The sequence below is a fragment of the Pinus tabuliformis genome, chromosome 1_2 (assembly GCF_031772625.1).
Source record: "Pinus tabuliformis cultivar Carrire ecotype Pingquan chromosome 1_2, CPIR1, whole genome shotgun sequence".
In the NCBI taxonomy this organism is placed as follows: Eukaryota; Viridiplantae; Streptophyta; class Pinopsida; order Pinales; family Pinaceae; genus Pinus; species Pinus tabuliformis.
The window spans coordinates 741,556,730-741,577,138 of NC_142298.1; the positions used below are offsets into that span (position 1 = coordinate 741,556,730).

At 37.9% G+C, this 20,409-nt stretch overlaps 1 protein-coding gene across 4 annotated transcripts in view; it reads left to right on the top strand.

Moving 5' to 3' along the window:
• The window catches only part of LOC149207892 (helicase-like transcription factor CHR28), a 101,069-nt gene extending 81,023 nt beyond the window's left edge, over window positions 1–20,046 (top strand). For all 4 annotated transcript variants that reach the window (XM_089395884.1, XM_089395885.1, XM_089395883.1 and 1 more), the window contains exons 9-12: window positions 8,717–8,938; window positions 18,268–18,852; window positions 19,028–19,237; window positions 19,337–20,046. In XM_089395884.1, the coding sequence (XP_089252010.1) occupies window positions 8,717–8,938; window positions 18,268–18,852; window positions 19,028–19,237; window positions 19,337–19,441 (1,122 nt within the window). In that variant the 3' untranslated portion in view covers window positions 19,442–20,046. The remainder of the gene's footprint in view (window positions 1–8,716; window positions 8,939–18,267; window positions 18,853–19,027; window positions 19,238–19,336) is intronic.
• The last annotated feature ends 363 nt before the right edge of the window (window positions 20,047–20,409 follow it).

Sequence of the window (20,409 nt, forward strand, 5' to 3'; positions counted from 1 at the left end):
GAGAAGATGTGTTGTTTAACATGGGTAAAGCTTCCTCACTCTCACTATCAATGTCAGATTCTTTGTTTCCCTCCAACTCAAAAGTTTTGATATCTTCCCCTTCACCATAATTGGCATTGTTTCCTCTATTTTTACTATGTGAATTTAGGTCTTTCTCTCCATTATGAGAATTAGCCATTTTCACTTCCCTTTTATCATTAGAATCAAAATCATTATCTTGATCTAGATCATCTTCATGCGCATTCGGATCAATTTTATCTAAATCCTTATCTTGATCTGTATAAGCTTCACTGGAATCATCATCTAGATCATTTTCCTTGTTATTGCTTTCCTTTTGACATGCTTTAACTTCTGCACATGATTTTTTTAAACGTTGAAATGCTTCTTGAATTTTACCAAATTGCTCAACGCATTCAGGAAGTCAACTTAATGGCACATTGTGCGGCGAACAATGTCAAAGACCTGCATGATTATATTGTGTGCCGTGGCTCTGCTACCATTGAAGCATAAAAACTGATAGCTTGTAGACTTGAATGTAAAAATACACGAGGTATTTAATAATAATAATTTATTAATATATATAATGTATAAGTGATGATTGTTACAATGAGGACCTGCATATATATACCTAAGCAGGTGTCCTTTCGTGATTGGGCATGTCTTTTAGACATGCATTTTCACTTAACTTAATGACTATTTACCCTAATCAATATTTGATTATTTACTATTTACATTTATTTTATTTTATTTATTTATTTTACTTGTTATGAATTTTTTTCATAACACCCTTGCACACATACACTAATTGATCATAGGTAGTTTTGGTGTCCACCATTGGAATAAGCTTATAAGAAGCCATTGCAGAACTAGATGGAAGGTGCTCACTAGTTGGAACTTATTGTCCTAAGCATGGGATCATCATTGAGCTTTGAGCTTGGAATAAGCCATCAAAGAGTATGAGTGCCTAAGTTAAGGCGTTAATGCAAGTGCTTTGATGTAGACAGAAAGACCATAGGAAATCAATATAGATATCAATAGGGCATGTACAAAATGGGAAAAAGCGAAGGCTTGGGGCAAGATAGAAGAATCATGCGTCTTGCTAAGGATGTGAGGCTAATTGAAGCCTATGGCAGGGGTCGATAAAGGTGGAGAATCTGAAGACACTAAGTGGACTTCTATTGAGGAAAAATCCACCAGTGGACTGAAAGCAACAATGTAAGGATTAGATGGGACTGCCACATGACAGGGGCAATATTTATGAGTGTGACAAATGCAATATACAATATTTCTCTTATGCAAGAGAATAAGGGCAAATGGAGAAAGTCAAAGCTTCATTCAAGGGAAAATTTGATCTAATAAGTGCTTGGCATTAGATTACACATTAGTATAGTTATAGGCCTATAGCTGTAAATATGTTATCATAGTTTTAGAGCATCTAAGTACTTGAAATTTCAAAAGAATCTGGTAACATAGGAACAATATTCGTGGACATATTGATCCTAACCTTGAGGATCAACTGATGCAAGGTTTGATGGTACTGTATGGCTAGGATATCATTTCATGTAATTGCCTGATCACTAGAAACTGGAAAGTCATTTGGAAAGTGATATTTAACTAAGGTAAAAGAATTTGTAGTCAAAATCCAAGGACAGTGATAGAAAACAAGAAGCACTCAATAGAAAACAAGATGGAAGCAAGCAGATGATAGAGACAAGGATGATAAAATTTTAATGATTAGAAGGAACATCGTTTGGAAGTGGACTGAATAGAAGAGGGCAGGCAACATAAGGGTGATACATTGCTATCGAGAGTTGGTGCACAAAAAAGAAACACCATTCAAAAACCTGATAGCAAATGCTTTGATATACATTACATATGGACATGAAAATTGTTTCTTTTGGAGACCATTATCATCAATAGGAGACTAGAAGATAACAAGTGAACATATTCAAACGACCAAGGACAAGAAATCAAAGTCTTTAGAGAAGACCTAACGAAAGAAAAGAATAGTGTAATTTGATAAAGATATAGAGCATCCAAGGATCGAAGAAACAAAAGAAATAGAACATAATATTCAATATATGTGCGAAAAAGGTGTTGGACAAATGACCAGTAGAAAGAAGATAGAAGCTTGATGATACAAGAACTAGTGAAGCTCAAGAAAGACAACGAATTAATCCAGCAGACTGATGAAGTAGAAGCAAAGCAAAAGAACAAGTCATTCTGACAAAACTTGATGAAATATACTTAGAAAAAATAGAGGAACAAGTAGTGAGGAAGCTAGTTACTGTTTAGAGTCAGATAGTGTTCGATATAAACCCTCGTTCTTATTAAAGGATGTAACTTTGGATCATAATGCACACAATAAATGCTAGTGGTCAAGTTTCACTGTCAACCTTCCTCTCGCCTAGTGATCAAGGTTGAGTGTGTCAAGTAACCTTTGGCCTATAAATAAAGGAGGTTGAGATAGTGTAATGCATCATTATCATGATTGTTTTTATTGTAAGTATGAAATTTGTATCATGGTTGGAGGAGCAAGGGTTGTTGAGCAATTGTATGGAGCCTCCAGAATAAGATAATTCTCTCTTTTTCCAACTGAGTTTCCTCTTGGTACTTGGGTTTTCCACTTTAAATGCTTTTTTCATGGTGGTGATTCTCTTGTTCTATTCGTCTTGTTTTCTCTGCTTATTGGTTTCTCTTGGTTTGTGTTAGTATGCTAGATTTAGGGCTTAATAGCAGGTTGGGTATTTTGAACCTATTATCCACCACCTGTGGGTTAATGTATATAGGAGAATTTTCTTCTCCTAGATGGTCCTCAGCGGACAGCCAATAGCCCCTTGTAGCCACCAGATAGCTCGATGTGCCATTATCTCCGCCACCTGAGCCAACGATGTGGTCCCTCGACCACTTATCATGAATGTGTGTTTGAAGGTGAGCCTCATGACCAATGTTGCACGAAGCGGAAGCGTTTTTTGGAAGCGGGGACGCCGAAGCGTCATTTTCCAAAAATCTAGGAAGCGAAGCGTCCGCGGAAGTGTCTGCTATATATATATATATTTTTATACTTTTTTGCATTTATACTCAAAACAAACATCCCAAATACCAAATTAATTGTAGAAGACATGAAAACATGCATATTTTTGCATAAATCAAGATAGATATAACATCCATTGTACATTAATGATCTAGAATCTAGATTCTTCTCCTCTTGTCTAGCCTTTGCCTCTACCTCGATCTAGGGATATTAGTCAACATTGCCCAATTTTGATCAAACTACCTAATTCAAGACTTAAAATATGGTAGAAAAAGCTTAACATGTTTGATCGATGATTTTGACTTGATTGAAAGGTAATTTTTTGCTAAGGGCGTGTCGCGTGATAAAGGAGTTCAACAATTAACACCACCAACACTAGGGTACATATAGGGCTTGGTGCTCTTGATTAAATACTAATCGCATACCTTCATACTTGATATAATCTAATGAAATGCCACAATCCCATTGATCCTGAATTCCTGAAAACTGTTAAGTCTGCTGAATTTTGAATAGGATATGAAATTCTATTTTCTCCATATGAAGTCCAATGAGGCTGGAACCACTCTCAAACATCCTGAGTCATTTCATGGTAATGTTAAAAATTTAAGTAAAAGGATGAAAATGAAAAATAAAGGAGAATGTCACTTTTACTTTAAGAATTTAACATTACCATGAGGGAGCATTTGCTATATTTATATTTTTTTTTGCCTTCATTCGTCACCCTAACCCAAGGTGGACCCACCCCCAACAAGCAAACTCACCTAAAATTAAAAAAAAATTGAAAAAAAAAAAACGATTTTCTAAACGCTTTTCCGGAAGCTTTTCTGGAAGCGTACAGAAGCATACAGGAAGCGTATGCTTCCTCCTCCGAAGCGCCACGCTTTCGACACCCGAAGCGCCGTACGAAGCGCGCTTCGGTGCTTCGGAAGCAGCGCTTCCGTACAGCGCTTCCAAATTTCCAGGAAGCGGCTAAAAAAGTCGAAGCAGCGCTTCCGGCCAAGCTTCCTAGGTGCTTCCGTACGGGATGCGCTTCGGGGCTTGGAACCGGGGGGGGCTTCGTGCAACACTGCTCATGACCCCAAAGGTATGGATTTTCATTGTTATAATTGAGTAATATTCCTTGTCATGGACAATTTTGGGCATGGATTGGTGGGGGGCGTTCAACTGAAAGAGTGGGTTAGGCTTGTATTCTTGTCTCCACTACCTGATTTTGTAGTTACCCTTGTATCCTAGTTCAATGAAATCTCCTTTACTAACCATTTGGCTTTTGGGTTGGCACTACATAGGAAATCCTGATTTTGGTTGTGTGGTCCCATTTCCCGATACCACCTACATCACTCATGTTCCACTCATTTTAGCCCCATTCATCTATTTCCCCATCTGGGTCCACATGTGGCCACCGGGTCCACATACGGTTAGCGTCCTCGACCCTCTATCCACACCTTGGGTTAGGCTTGGAACGATGCCCCAGAGGTTGATGCAACTAAAAAGAAAGGAAAAAGCATAATTTGGCCACTCTCAACAGGAAATGTACGAAAAAATGCAAAATATGGCCAGGACATACAAATTTAGTGCATGGGCAAAAGCCAAACATGAGCTCTACCCCTTATCCATGGCCATCACCCTGGTTCCTATGGGCCCTAGATGAGCCCCTTCTATCATTAAGGACGCCATGATTGGCCCAACCCTTGGTGGGCGATTATTAGAAAATGTAACTATGTTCAGTCTTCATTAATGTACTTGAGTCATTATGTAATGTACTTGTCAAAAGAATAAAGAAAATATTTTTTATTATTGTAACAATGACTTATTAAAGCAAGTGTTTCATGCTTGGGTCATCATTATATTAGTCAAAGTTTCCATTGTGGACTCCTAGGATTAATATTGAGTTTATACTATATAGAGTCATTGTACATTCAAAGAGACCCTTCTTGGGGTTTTGAATCATGTAAAAAGGTTTAGTATTGAGTCAATTATGATTTATGTACCCTCCACATCAAGTCGGCTTAAGGACCCTAATTCGACCCATAAGAAACCTATATATACAAGGAGGTCAAAGTCATTTGGAGCATCAACTCTCAAGCTAGTTCGATATCTCAAGAAGAGTTGGAGAAGTGCGAAGTCTGTTGCCGGGAGGTCGAAAGAAGTGCAAGTTTGGGGAAGTCTATAGAGAGGAAGAAAATCGAACTTTTGGTGCCTCTCTCTCTCTCTTTGTTTCGTGGTCTGGATTGGGAGATCGAAGTCTCCTAAGATTTCATTGTTGTCAAAAGCTACTGCCTAGTCGAAGTTGCTGGAAGGGGTCGAAGATCTGGGAGGCTGACTTGGTGTGGAGGGAAAGTCTGGTCTTGTTTCATACACACATAATATGGTAATTGCTGGATGAAAGATAAGATAATAAAGAAGTAAAAGAAGCCAACACACTCACAAATAATTATCAAGAAAGGAGAATCAAACCCTAATATAATTACTTTGATTTTCCAGTAGGGATGAACCACCCCACCTTAAGGGGGCATCCACTGCTACATATTACACATCATGCTCTCATCCCCTGGAGCCCCGAGTAGTTATGGAGAAAAATCAATAAAAGGAAAAAGGCATATGAAGAAGGGTGGAAAAACAAAGGTCGTGGTAACTCATGTACCACGATTTGCTCCCTCCTACACTCACATATGCAGGTGTGGGCTTCCCTTATTATAGCCACCCATGAACCTTGACACGTGGTCTGGGTTATTTCCATGATCTCCACTCCCTTCCATTATTATATCATTTGCCACCTACTACTTAAAGGAAGTACCATGGACATGTTACCCCCTTTAGAGGTTGAAACCACCTAATAGGGTCCTTGGTTAACCCCATATTGAGCTTGGATACACTTGTACATGGCGAAGCCCACTATAGAAGGGCATGCCATCATGAAGTGCCCCATTGATCCCATGACTTGTAAGATTTATTACTTGAGTAATCTAATGAGTTGTTGTATTGGAGGGCAAGGGGACACATTGGATCTTATGCAGGGTTGCAGGTGGGTCTTCATTTGGGGCTTGGTCTCCATATACGAGGTCCTAGCCTTCTAGAGGGTCACATTGGCACTTGTAAGGTGAGCGTTGAGAGCCATGGGCCTCCATCATAGCAGATATTACTTCATGGATCCCCAACACCGATCATTGATTGCTTTTGTTCCACCTTTTTGGATGAGGATGATGCACCTAGTTCACCATGCCTAGCCGACTCCACACTTGCACCATACACTTGGTAGATGTTCCAAGGCCTAGAGGATGTCTCCTGCTGCAGAGGGATGGCCTACATCACCATCCTAGCCCTTACAGATGGTCTTCAGGCATTTTCGATCCACTTGGATACCCATGAGGATGCCCTTGTGCCCCCACACCTGGTTGGGAGCACCACAGGTTCTTGCTTGGAAAACAAGGAACCAACCCCTTGTCCACTATGTTGGGGGTCCATTTCTACATCGTGGCATCCCTTGGACTTCATTAGGCCTTCTCAAAGGCCAAGCAACTCACTTTATTGTTCACTTGGCCCTCTTGAGAGACTTATTCATGTATTATTGAGCTATTTGGTGGGCTTGTTGCCAAAAGCATTGTTATTATGCATATTATTTTATTTTTGGGACGAAATTAGACCAATTTAGCTAAATCGAATTCATTAGAATGTATAAATAGAAATGAGATGAATCATTATCATTTGGATTGGGTTGTTCTCTCTTGAGAGGTTTTCACTATTCCTTTGGAGGATGAGTATTGGATGAATGGATGAATTTTGATGTTTGGTTATCTTTCTTTGTCTTGGAGCTTCTCTACTAGCATATATTGATGATTGGATATACTCTTTAATACATGTAAGTACTATTTTAATGTTATTTTTTGCTATTTACTTTGTCACACACATGTTCCTGGGATTTTCGCTATACTAGGCCGAAATTTAGTGCTTTTCTTATGCGAAATTGTGGAAATTGTGATCTTTTATAGTGATGCATCATGTCATGGGCCATGTATGATTGAGTGACTGTTCCTAGAGATGATTTGGGTTATATACATCTTGATAAGTCATCAAATATTGCAAGTCGATATATAATGACCTTGAAGCAACCTTTCTCAAGGCTTAATGCTATGCGAAGTTGTTTTAAGGGCCTCCTTGATTGAGTGAATCCCTTCCAAATATTAAAATTCTCCTTGACTCCATCTCTCCCAAAGGACAAGGCACTAATCCTCCATTGGTGATCATTTTCAATGCTTAGTCTTTTCATCTCCCTCTTTTTCTAGGCCTAGCCCACATAGGTCACATATGGCATGAATTATCTCACAATCTAGCCATCCAAGCACTTCGAGTTTTGGTCCACAACTGTGCTGAGGTTTGCTCTAGGGTCCCTCGAAATTTGAAGCAAATCCGACAGTGGGATCTTGAGATATAGCAAGCCCTAGCTCATGGACCGTTTTATGACCTAGGATTCCCTTGGCTAGTGACTTCATTTGGATCATTGCATTCTATTCCAAGAAGACTTGCCCATTGATCCTCTTCTCTTCCACAATTAGGTCAAGCCCCTCCTTGAGTGACCTATTCTACTTGACCTAATTTTGGGTCCACTTGGTCCCGTGTGTCCCCATAACTCATTGAAACTAATTTCACAAGACCACTTCAAAACCAAGTTTCCACAAGGATTTCTAGGATTAGGTATCTCTGTTACAAGTCTTATCCTCAAACCCCAGCCCTTGAAATCTCCTTGGCCCTTCCTAGAGAGCCTTACACCTTGTTTCTCAAGCAAACAAACCATACAATTGAGTCTCTCTTGTGAATAGGCCTTAAGAATTACTCCTTATCCTTTCATTGACTCATTCATCAAGTGATTCCCTTTATACCAGATCTCCTCTCATCGGTGAAAGTCCGTAAAGAGCAGGGAGCCTTAGCTGAGGTGATAGTGGGCTATCGCTCCATTGTTTCCCTTGACCTAGCAGCGGCCCTTTTAGGATCCCCTCCTAGGACCCTTGCTAGTTTGAGCGGACAATCTTCTTGATTTAAATTTCACGGAAGGCTAATTTGGATGCTTTAATTTTCATAGTTCACACTGATATGTTTCATATTGTCTGGAGAGTGGAAGGTGTTTAGCGACTGGCCTAGTTTGGGTAAAAGGAAATTGTGGAAGGTGTCTAGCCCTAGTTTTGGGTAAAATTAAATCGTTCTAAGATGAAAAAAATCATATAACAAAACAAAATATATAAAGAAATCACCAACAAATTCATTAAGTTTTTGTTGTTAGCTTTTATCAGAGTTTTTTTTATTGTTATTTCATTATATTGTGTTTCAGTTAAGATAAATTGAATATTTTATAGTATGTGAATCAGATGGATAAGTCTACACACATGTAAAGAGCATTAACCTCTACTTTAGGGTATATGTTGAATTTTCATATGTGTGTCTGTGTAGCTTAATACACATTCAAAGAACAATATTTTGTTGCTTTGTGGGTCTGTACTAGTGTAGGGTATTGTCATGTCAGCACCAGAAGTAATTGATAAATATAAACCCCAACAAATTATAATGTGTGGATAGTAACAACTGATAGGCTTTGTTGTTATTTGAAAGATAAGCTATAATTTTTTTGAATGTTCTGATAATAGTTATTTTAATCAATATCTTGTTGTTTTTAACAATATCTCTTGTTTCTAGGTCTATGCTGCTGCAGGAACTGTGAAAAAGAACTATGTGAATATATTATTGATGCTGTTACGTCTTCGTCAAGCATGTGATCATCCTCTTCTTGCTAAAAGTTGCTTATCCATTTCTAATTGGAGATCTTCTGCAGAAGCAGCAAGGAAGCTACCCAGGGAAAAACAGATTGATTTGATAAATCGTTTGGAAGGTTCACTGGCTCTTTGTGGCCTCTGTAATGTATGGACTGCATTTCCCTGGCACCTTCTGTTGTTTATCAGTATTATGTTGGATGTTCCTGAGTTTCTTCACTGGGTTGTTTGTTAAATAGCAATTTGCGTTAATTTTTTACATGTGAAAAACCCTAGACCAAAGCTATGGAATGGAAACTGTCTGAAACAATTCCACAGGGATGATTGTTGATTTTTTGTGCTTGTTTCTGCTATTTAAAACTTTGCTGCATGGAAATGTAGCTTCCCATGAGTTTGTTTGCATATAACCTCAGGATGTAGAATTTTTTATTCTGATTTTAATAACTGATATGCTAGGACAAAATATAATAGATAATAATGGTTCTGTTTCAGATTTTTTACTGATTGGCTAAGGACGCTTCAGGGTTAATATACAAGGAATCTAGATATTCCTTGTTGACGCGATAGCCTTTTTAATTTGTGGACACATTTGACAAAACCATTAAAGCACACATTTCTTGTAATATCCATAGAGGTGGAAAAATCTTAGTTATGGACTTTGTTTAGGCAGATAGATTGAAAGTGATAGGTTAACTTTACAGGTAGAGTTCTAAAGTTTTCCAACAAAAGATCACAAACATAGATCAAAGGGGCTAAGTTAGTGCATCTAGTGTCGATACTAAGAGAGGGTGCCAAGGCATCTCCTAAACAATGCCAAAAGCAGAAGATAATAAGATCTAAGAGCAAGGTAAAGACTATGGGTGCAAAATGTGTAGCTAAAAAATGCTAAAAAAGAGTATATAAGATAGGTGTTGGTACAATTGAAATGCCAGGAATTGAAAGCCTTTGATAATCTTGCTACTAAGTAACATAGAGAGGGGATGCCAAGGTTTCATTAAGCTAGGAGCCAAGGATGAGTTGTTATGAACATAACTATGTATATGTTATAAAATAATATAAATAAGAATTATATATAATGATTAATAAGTATAATTATTTATGAAATGGCATGTCCCAAAAGACATGATTCCTTATGAAAGGGCACTCCCGCCTATCTATATATCTGGGGATTGAAGGGGATTTCATTGTATTCAATCCTATCACTTTTGTATTCAAACATTTATATATAAATATTATTTATCCAATGATGGATATTCTCATGTTCAAGATATTCTGAATATTTTATGTGATAACAAACTTTATTCGCATAATTTGGTATCAGAGCTTTGTTTCTGATCCGGTGGTCTTTCGCCACTCTTATCAGAGACTCGTTTTCTGATCTTGGCCATTGGCCATACTTCTTTTTAGACCCTTGTCTGACAAGGTTTTTAGCCACAAAAAATTACGAAATTTCTCCGATTCATCTAATTGAAAGAAGAATTCTGAATTATCCATTCCAAAATTCAAAGACCAATTTCGGATTTTTTGAAGATAAATAAATAAATACATAGTGAGTCGAAGATCCTATACATGCTTGACGTAAGAGAGAAATTGTTAATAGGAACTTGATAAAAGTGGATTCCAGCACAGATTGAGCTTGTTTCTTGAGAGAAGAAAATGTGACGGTTCAGGTTCACAGTTGTAATAAATTAGGATAATTTTGCCCTAAGGTTTTTCCTGAAGCTACTGATTTTCCCCTTTCAAGTATAGCAGTTAAAATTTAATTAATCACCAATCCGTCTATTTGTCCCTTTCCACGATTTAGTGCAATTGTCCAAAGAAACAGTAATGCAATAGGATCATGTATCATTCACACGTAATAACCCAGAAATGTAATAAGAGCAGTGCATAAATACAATTTTGACAGTTACGGTTCTCAAAAGATGGACTTGTATTCCACATGTAATCAACTACAGATAGTAGATACTGAGTTCCAAACCCAAACACAGAGTTTCACAGATTTCTGCCCTATACAAATTTTTAGACCAACTCCGAGTTCTCTCTAAACCTAAGCCTCTTATTGATACCAGAGCCAGATCACTTGAATAGCTTCCTCGTCTGTCAATCTTTGGTGCTTCTGCTGTAGGGCTGAACTGTGGAACAACACTGAGCCACTGGCAGAAACCCTCGTTGATCTGGTAAACATGTCTCCTCAAGTGCAAGCACCTTTGGGACTTTTACAGCTACAAATGCATGCTATACAGACCCCTGACTTCAAGCTGTGAATTGAGCTACAGAGCTTCGCTTCTCCAGGTCCTTGTCACTCCCAGAATTTGGATTATAGAGTCACTGTGGTTATGCTGATCAATAACGGCAGATTCCCACTTCAGGGCTAGGATTTGGTCCTGCACCAGTACTTTAGAGTTCTTCAAAGGATTTGACTTCTTCAGGAAAGGCCTCGCTTCAATTCTTCCTTCTAGACAAATAGTAATTCCATAAACTTGCTGCCTTAGATGGAGCCTATGTGCCCAACAGAGATTATTCGCTGCCTTAGGTAGGATCCTTGTGCCAAACAGAGATCAATCTCCACTGAGTCTAGCTGCCAAACATAAGTTAAATATCACAGAACTCACTGCCCACACAGAAATCTTGTGCCAAAACAGAGAAAAATGAGAGAGCGGTGTCAACTAGGGTGGAAACTTTGGCCACCGAAATTGACGAGAGGAAAGGGGTCTTAAAACCCTCAGAGCTAATGCTCAAGAAAGTTGAAACCAATGAATTGATCCACAATGATGCTCCAAAATGAATTCAACCTTCTATTTTCTATTTATATATTTACTAGAGGGGTCTCTTCTTCTTAAATGATTGAGTAAACTTTACTCCAAACCCCAATTTTGGGTTTCTTTGCCCAGCTGCCCCAAAACATGCCCAGATATTGGGTATTTTGGGGTTTTCCCCCTTATGGAGGACTATAGGCTACGGGGATTGATAGGCTATTTTGTCCCTTGGGCAGTTAATTTCTTGGGAGCATTACAACAGTAATTGCTGTGGTGACTGAGGGGTCATGTCTGCTAATTGAACCCTGTAGCCGCTGAATATTTCAGTTTTCGTGATGTTTCTGACTAATCACTTTATTGACTGAATCCTGTAGCCGCTGAATATTTCTGTTTTTGTGATGGTTCAGACTAACAGAAATCACTGTAATGACTGAACCCTGTAGCTGTTGAAGATTCTGTCATGAAGAACAGTTACAATACCTGTCACATAAGCACCGCCAAAATGCACCCAAAGGCTGCAATTATACAGGAATAAACCTTCATATATAATTATCATCAAACTACGATGTGGACATAAAAAGTGATAGCACGTCATCATAATTAAATAAATTCACATAAAAATCAATTGATTGGTTAAAATATAAGAGATTAGTTACATGGGAATAAGGAAATAAGTATACTTTATTTTTATATATTTTATAGAAAAGTACCTTTTTAACATTTGAGTTCTTTGAAAAGGGGAAAAGGATTAAAGGGGTTATTTAATTCTAATTCAAAAGTTATAAAGGGAATTACCAAAAGTTATAAGTTGTTTAATCCTCAATCAAGATTATAAAAGTGAAATTAATTATCTGGAGTGAGGGAAGGATATCGAGGATAAAAAGACTATTGACGTTCATAAAATATATTATAAAGGTGTCATGACCCTTTCCGGGCAAATACTATATGGGGGTCAATGATGCAGCAAGGGTTCCTCAGACTCATTTGGGATCCTGGAATACAGGATCAGATTGCTTGAGGACAAACAATCTGGGGAAGGACAGACTTTGATGTCCCTTTCCAATGAAGAGGTTCAACAAATTTAATTATTCGTTATCACTTAAATAAAAAGCAAAATTATAAAGTGAGATGAATAATTAAATTAAAAAGATTAATTATTATTTTATTATTTAACCTATAATTTCACTTAGTCAAAAATGTATTATTTTATTTATGTTGATCCGGTGCAAAGGGAAACAAGTTATAAAAGGAGGTTGAAGCTCCCTTTTTGATCGTGCATTGGTTATTGGCTTTTCTTATTGGATTTGAGCTCTTGAAGCTTGGTTGGGTGAGAACTTGTGTGTGGAGGGTAGTTTTGGTGGTAGGAGATCCACCTTAGCTGATCTACCCAGATTGGCTTTGGTGTTGCAACGATACACCCTACCTGGTCAAAAGGAGGGATCATGCGGATTCCTCACAGGTGCTCAAGTGGAGAATTTTTATTTATAGGAGATTGTGGGAGTCGAAGGAGAAGTATTTCATTGCAACAACTCTCATTCTCTTAGTTTTGAATTAATAATGGGAAGCCAAATTGATTCAATTGCCAAATATAATTTGAAGAGGTTGAACTCACCAGAAGGGGCTGAGTTTATTTGTAGAAGTTGAATTTATGTTGCTGGGCCAATTTATTTTGCTAAGCCAAATTTCTCTTGCTGGGCCAAATCTATTTTGTTGGGCCAATTTGTCTTTGCAGGGCTGAATCTCTCTTGCTGGGTTGAATTTATCTTGCTGGGACGAATTTATTTGTGGAGAGGTTGAGTTATTGCAACAGTTGAATTTATTTGTGGAGAGGTTGAGTTATTGCAACAACAAAATTGATTTGTGGAGAGGTCGAGTTATTGCAACAACAAAATTTAGTTGTGGAGTGGTCGAGTTATTACAACAATTGAATTTATTTGTGGAGAGGCCGAGTTATTGCAACAACATAATTTATTTGTGGAGAGGCTGAGTTATTGCAACAACGAAATTTGTTTGTGGAGAGGCTGAGTTATTGCAGGCCGCAGCAACAAAATTTATTTGTGGAGAGGCTGAGTTATGGCAGCAACATAATTTAATTGTGGAGGGGCCAAGTGGATACCTTCAGTCTAGTGCATTGCTCAACCATCTATTCAACTCCATTTTTCCATAGCAGTTTACAGGTTCCAAACCCATGGTATTTTGCTGCAAAGAAAGGGAATAATTTAGCATGCAATTTGTTGTTAACGATTATTAAATATTGGCTGAGTTATTTGGAGTTTTACTGTGCTACCTGAGGGTTTAATATTTATTTGCATGTTAAATGTTCGAAGAAATGTCTCGACCATAGTCTCTTTGTTTACACACAATATGTTTGACGAAATGTCTTCATAAGGATTTTGTTAAAATGCTTCAAAGAGAGGTTTTAAGAATTATTAGCACTATTGTTTGTTAGAAGAAAATTTGAAAAAAACCCTACAAGTTAAATTAGTGATATTAGTAGGGGGACATTATAGTGGTATTAAAGCTGTGCATCCTGTCAGCTTGATGGGATTAATAGTGAATAATGGAGTATAGTAGTAGGCAGGTTGGTTCTTCGACAATAATGTTTTCATGGAGAAAAGAACAAAGCATAACAACATGCCTTTCTCAAAACAATAAAATAATGCCATAGATACCCATGCATCTGTGTCGATTTCTGCTAAAAGCATGACATCATCTCCTTTTTGAGCAATAAATGCCACAAAAAAGTGTGGAATGGGCTATAAGGAGATCCCCCATCATCATATTCAACTTTAATCTTGAAGGGAAGTCTCAAGAAGTGCCTCAAAGTGTTGCCATGTCCAAAAACCATGCTTTGGGTGCCCTACGTCACCCTCTCAAGGGCTAGATGGGTGACATGGACTATTTCTCTCCAACACTGGGGCTCCAAGAGTAAGTACAAGTCTCCCTTGTCATCCTGGGGATGATCATCATCATTTGGATTCTAGATCAATCAACACCCATCAAACAATGTCAAGGCTTGGGGGCATCCTAGATATCTTGGCTACATTATTAAGTAAATCCAACACCAAACAAGAGGAACTCAACATTTTATCTTTGAGGGGTACTTTGGGGTGTCATTTCTCATATGGAATCATGAAAGTGCCCGACACTCTGCTTTGGATGGGAAACACTGCATCTACAAGGTCATCAATGCTTTCTGGAAGATGGAAAACTACGTGGGCTTGCTATGTAGTGGAGTGATGTAATGTGCCCTCAAAGGTCTCTGTGGTTGTGTGAAGAACCACTTGGAAAGCGATCTCAAGATCAAGTGAAAGCCACCAATCATTCAGCAAAATGGCCATAAATGCATCATAGTGCACCATACTTAATTGTTAAGGGCATAATAACACTTCAAATTGAGATTACCTTCAAATATCTAACTAGACCAAGTCATGTAAAATTGTTCCCTACTTGTGTTAGGAATGGATAGATAGTCAACCCTATTAGGTGTTTCCTATAAGTTTTAAGCCTGTACAATTTATTGCTACAGATAGTTTCTTAATAAAAACAAAAAAGATAAAATGGCACACACACAAATTTACATATATTTTATTTTGGAAACCCAAACCCAAGCAAATTTACAATATACATCTCATGGTGTTCATGAACCACTAATTGAACTATAGTTCCATAACCGAAACTACAAAACCATGGGCAAAACCACCATGCACCACAAAACCGCTTTCATGGTGCGTATAAGTTGTGAAAAGAATATAACACATACTAAACATTTCCAACCCTATGTGGAGATGACATGTCCCAAGTCAACCCTCTAATCCATAGGTGCTTGTGATAATAGTGGCAATGGAGGGGAAGAACTTCTCTACAAGATGCCATGGCCATGGGACCAGCAAATGGAGGTCCATCATCTTGTTGCAATCATTTTAACTTTCTTCTTCTTTCATTGTGGACACTTCATGCTTTTAACATACTTTTAGCTCCATTAAACCCAGGGCAAATTTTTTGCCCCAAACTCAAGAATGAGGATAAGAGGGTGCTAATGCCAGTGAACCAATGACTAGAAGCCCAAAGAATGGAAATGAATTTTGTGGAATGGTGGAAAGTAATAAATATGGAATATCATGGAAATGCTACTTCAATTTAAGTCTCCCAAGTAGTGCCTCTCCTATAGCCCTAAGGCCTCAAAGGAGGTCCCACTTGACTAGGGTAAAAAAATAGCCTTCTTGGTAAAGTGAGAGAACATGTTTATAGTCAAGATCGGTCAATCATTCAGATTACCCCTTAATCCATGTTAGAATGGCCAAAACATTAAGTAAAAGCACATGATTGCAAGATGGTTAAAGTACCTGCCGAATGATGACCCACCTTCTTTCAAGAGGAATACTAGATGGTGAGGGTGTTTGATTGGTGCAAATGGTGGACCATGGCATAATGTCACGCACAGAGCAATGTAGGGCTGTTGGCTGGCTTTCCAATTGAGATTTTTTTTTCCGCCTATGGCATTGTTAGTTACCCACACTTTGGTGGGTAACAATGCCCAAAGACCAACCCAGGGCATAAAAATGCCTAGCAAGGCAGGAGTTGCCACCCATAAGGGGGCAGTTAACAGAGCCATAAAAGTTAAAACCAAGCACCATTAAGATGAAGATAAAGATCTATTACATACGGCTACTGGTATGAGAAATTGAAAGGGTTACGCTTGCCTTGATTGGGGATTACTACATGTATATTCCTTTTTACAAAGTCTTGTTGTGGTTGTATAGCCTGAGTGCGCAAAACTGGAACCTCTAAAGATAGCAATATGGTTACTTACATTTGCATATCACACCTACATTATTAAGGTGAGAACTAATATAAGTGTGGGCACCATCTATGTGATATTTTAAGGGATATCTTTCAAATAGTTTGAATTGTCTTGGACAAATAAAAGACAACTAAAATTTCTCAAACAAGAAAGGGTGGGTCCTGTTACACTGATTTCTTGTTTGCTTGGGACAGAGATATACCTTGGAGTTGACACAGATTTGGGGATGACATTAAAGTTTGTTGAGTTGACATAAGGTCATGTTGGTGGACTAAGCTGTCGGAGGACCCTCTTGTTGGACTGCACTGGCATGTTTGTCTCTTTCCAAGTGTCAACTTTGGCTTACAGGTTGTTAAATTCTGTTTCTTTAAGAAATGACCTGCTGTAATAAGTATGTATATGTCTGTTATTTCAGCATGAAATTTCTAAAGTATAAAATGGAGTTCCATTATGTTATTTCTATATTTTCGGGTCTTCAGCTTGAGTTATTTTCTGTCTTACAGGTTGTTGTCTTTGATGCTATGCCACACCTTAGTATTTGGTCACCTGTAGTGTCATTTCATAGAATTTGTGTTATTTCTCAGCTTCCATAGAAAGTTCTTTCATGGTCTTGCAATCTTACTTTCCCACTTTCCATGGACCTTGGTGTAACCTAGCATCACATAGGCACATGTTGCTTGGAAACACTTCAAAATTCTGAGACCACAAATCTGTGCTTAATATTGAGTCTCTAACATTGGGGTGCCCAGAACTACAAGAAGGGAATGCTAAGAATGCTGGTTTGATATAAACATAATATGGTATCATGTGGGGAGTGAAAGAGACTGATTCATGTAATAGAATGAAGTGTCAGAAGTTATAATTGAACGGTAATGTAGTCAGTAAAGATCTAAAGCATGAATGCTTCTGATGATGCATATACAAATTGGTTGTGTCAGTAATTGGGTGGTAAAAGGATATGGCTAATAAGTCCAATTATGAGCACTGTTGATAATAAATTGTTTTTAAGAACACTAAAAGGTAATTATATAGTAATTCAAGGCATCGTGGGGAAAGATGTTGGAACTAGAGTAAAATGTAAGTCCCTCGAAAAAGTGATGTTAACAGGGCAATTGAAAATGTACAAGGCATGCTGATGCTTGAGTTGTGGGCAATTGAAAATGTGCTTATGGAAGATATTGATTCAAGCTCTGATGATAGTTGAATATGGGATCAAGCACAGAAACATGTTGGTGCTACATTATGCAAATTCTGATAGTAAATGACAAGTGTATAATATGCTATAGGTGGAAGGTTGATACAGTAGAGATCCAAGATAACTTAGTGGAATATAACCAAGAGCAGAAAAAATGTTGAATTTTATTCCGTACACCTAAGGAAGAGCTTTAGTACCAACTGCAGACCTGAACTTTATCACCTTCCTAGAAAGCAGTATCTTTTGTTGAGTCCAGAACTAAAAAGAATATATTTTTTGAAGAATGTAAGAATAGGATGTTTGAACTTTAGAGTAACACCGTAGCTTTTAATATGTACCCAATGGCATACCCATTTAGTTGTGTTGATTATTATGCATGCTTATTCTAACTGTGGAGATGTAAGATTTCAGGGGTTAGCTATAATTTTTGGTTGGCTTGCTGACACATTTTGGTTTTATGCAATTTTGACTCATTTTGCTGCTTTGTCAAATGAAAGGTCAAAGATGTTTTATTGATTTGGTGTAGACTTTTTTTCATCTTTGTAATGGAGCTTCCCCTTTTCTTGTGGATTTGTACATCCTTCTGTTACTAAGATTTCAAGTTTTTCTCACCTTCAGACTTATTAGTAGTTGAATGGTAGTTATAATATTCTCTGATCCTCTCTCTAACATGAAAGCATACAGTCTTCTCATTTCTGGATATGACTTGTCTTCCTCCCCAGGATGCCCCTGAAGAAGCTGTTGTCACCATCTGCGGTCATGTATTTTGCAATCAGTGCATATTAGATCACCTTACCCAGTCAGATGATAGCATTTGCCCTACTCAAGGCTGCAAAAGGCATTTGAAGGATGATTCCATTTTTTCTCAAACTGCCTTAAAGCATTGCACTTCTGATGATATTGTCAATGATGAGATCTCTGCAAGTTTAGGAGGGGTCAGTGAACTGGATTTGAAATTTGATAATCCAGACTTTCATTCTTCAAAGATCAAAGCTGCGATGGAAACTCTCCAAGCCCTCCCAAAGTTATGTACAAGTGCCTCTAGCAACAGTTATGTGAATAATATCAATAAAGATTCAGCTGAAATGTCTGATAGTGATAATAGTAATCGACATGCAGAGCCAAGTCTAAAGAAGCAGATTGTAGAGACATCAGAGAAAGCCATAGTTTTCTCCCAGTGGACTAGTATGCTGGATTTGCTTGAGGTTCCACTAAAAAAATCGTGTATACAATATAGAAGGCTGGATGGAACTATGTCTGTAATAGCACGGGATAAAGCTGTGAATGATTTCAAGACACTCCCTGAGGTTGGAATTTTTCTTAAATATACAAAATCCTCGTGTACTTTCTGTACATTTTATGCATATTATTGTGGTTTCCTTTTAACGTGCTTGTAGTAAGCATGTTCTCGATGGATATTTCTGGTTATTGGTTTCTTTAGTTCTCTGTGGGTATGGATCATGATGCCTCTGTCTGCCTCAGGTAACTGTTATGATAATGTCCCTGAAAGCTGCAAGTCTTGGTCTCAACATGGTTGCTGCAAATCATGTTCTTCTGCTTGATCTTTGGTGGAATCCAACAACTGAAGACCAAGCTATTGATAGAGCACATCGAATTGGACAAATGCGTCGTGTAGAGGTTTCCCGATTTACAGTTAAAGATACTGTGGAAGATCGTATTTTAGCACTCCAGGTGATATGCAGTATTATAATGCTTTACAGGGTTGTTTTTGCATTTTTGTAATGTCATGCATCTATATTTTATACATCATTAATAATGACATGTTTTCAGGACCGGAAGCGAGAAATGGTTGCATCAGCATTTGGCGAGGATGGAGCTGGTGGTCGTCAAACACGCCTTACGGAGGAGGACTTGAGATATCTATTTATGGTTTGAGGACATTGGTCTTAGTTCAACGAAGGACAAGTGATTGAGGAGTTACAGAAAAAGAAGCAAAGCTACTGTATTGGTTGAGATAGTTTTGGGATTTCATGGGAGCAAGTTGTACATGAAAGTGAATTTTTGAGCTTTGGGCATAGCTCCATTACGTTGCTCCTCTGGAAGGTTGCTCGGAGGTGCTTAGTACAAGACTTGTTCTTATGATAACAATTTGTTCCTTGTCCATTAGACGGCTTTCCACACAAGAACTTGGAAATGGTAACATGGACTGTGACACCATCTTACAATGGCCTTTAACTATCAGAATTGTTTTTTTTCTGTAGAAGAATGTTAATTAGCATATTTCTTAACATCTTGTTCACGAGAAGTTTCAGAAGCATCACATTCTTGAGGGCTTGTACATAGTGATGTGTGTCATGGCTGGTTGAGGGATTCATTAAGGCAACTGCTAAAATTTTGGGGTATTGATTCAGCACATCGGTTCTATTTTATTGTATTACATAGTTAATTTTGGGCATGGATCATGTTCAATTAATGCTTGTGTCTATGCCAACATCAATTCAAGATGGATCTTCTATCTATATGGTCCACATTTATGCCAAGGATGGCTGGGTGCCTTTGGTTAAATTACGATGAATGTACAGGTCTGTATGCATAAACTTGGTGCATGGGTAAAACCAACTTCTTTGGATTAGATTATAAAAGTGTAGTTTTCAGTTCTTAAATTGTTTAATCAACTGTACAAATGATGATGTTCAAAATTGCAATGAGTGGAAATCTTCAACTCTATAATCCCACAAAATCAAATGGTTCAAGTTAGGCACGTAAATCATTCATTCTTTATTGTTAGTTCCAAAAAACTGCAGAATTCAGTTTTATATCTGCAATTTTCATTTTTTCACGGAAGGCAGGGCACATTCTACAGCCCTGTATGGGCACGAGTGAGTGTAATGCTGATGTGACGT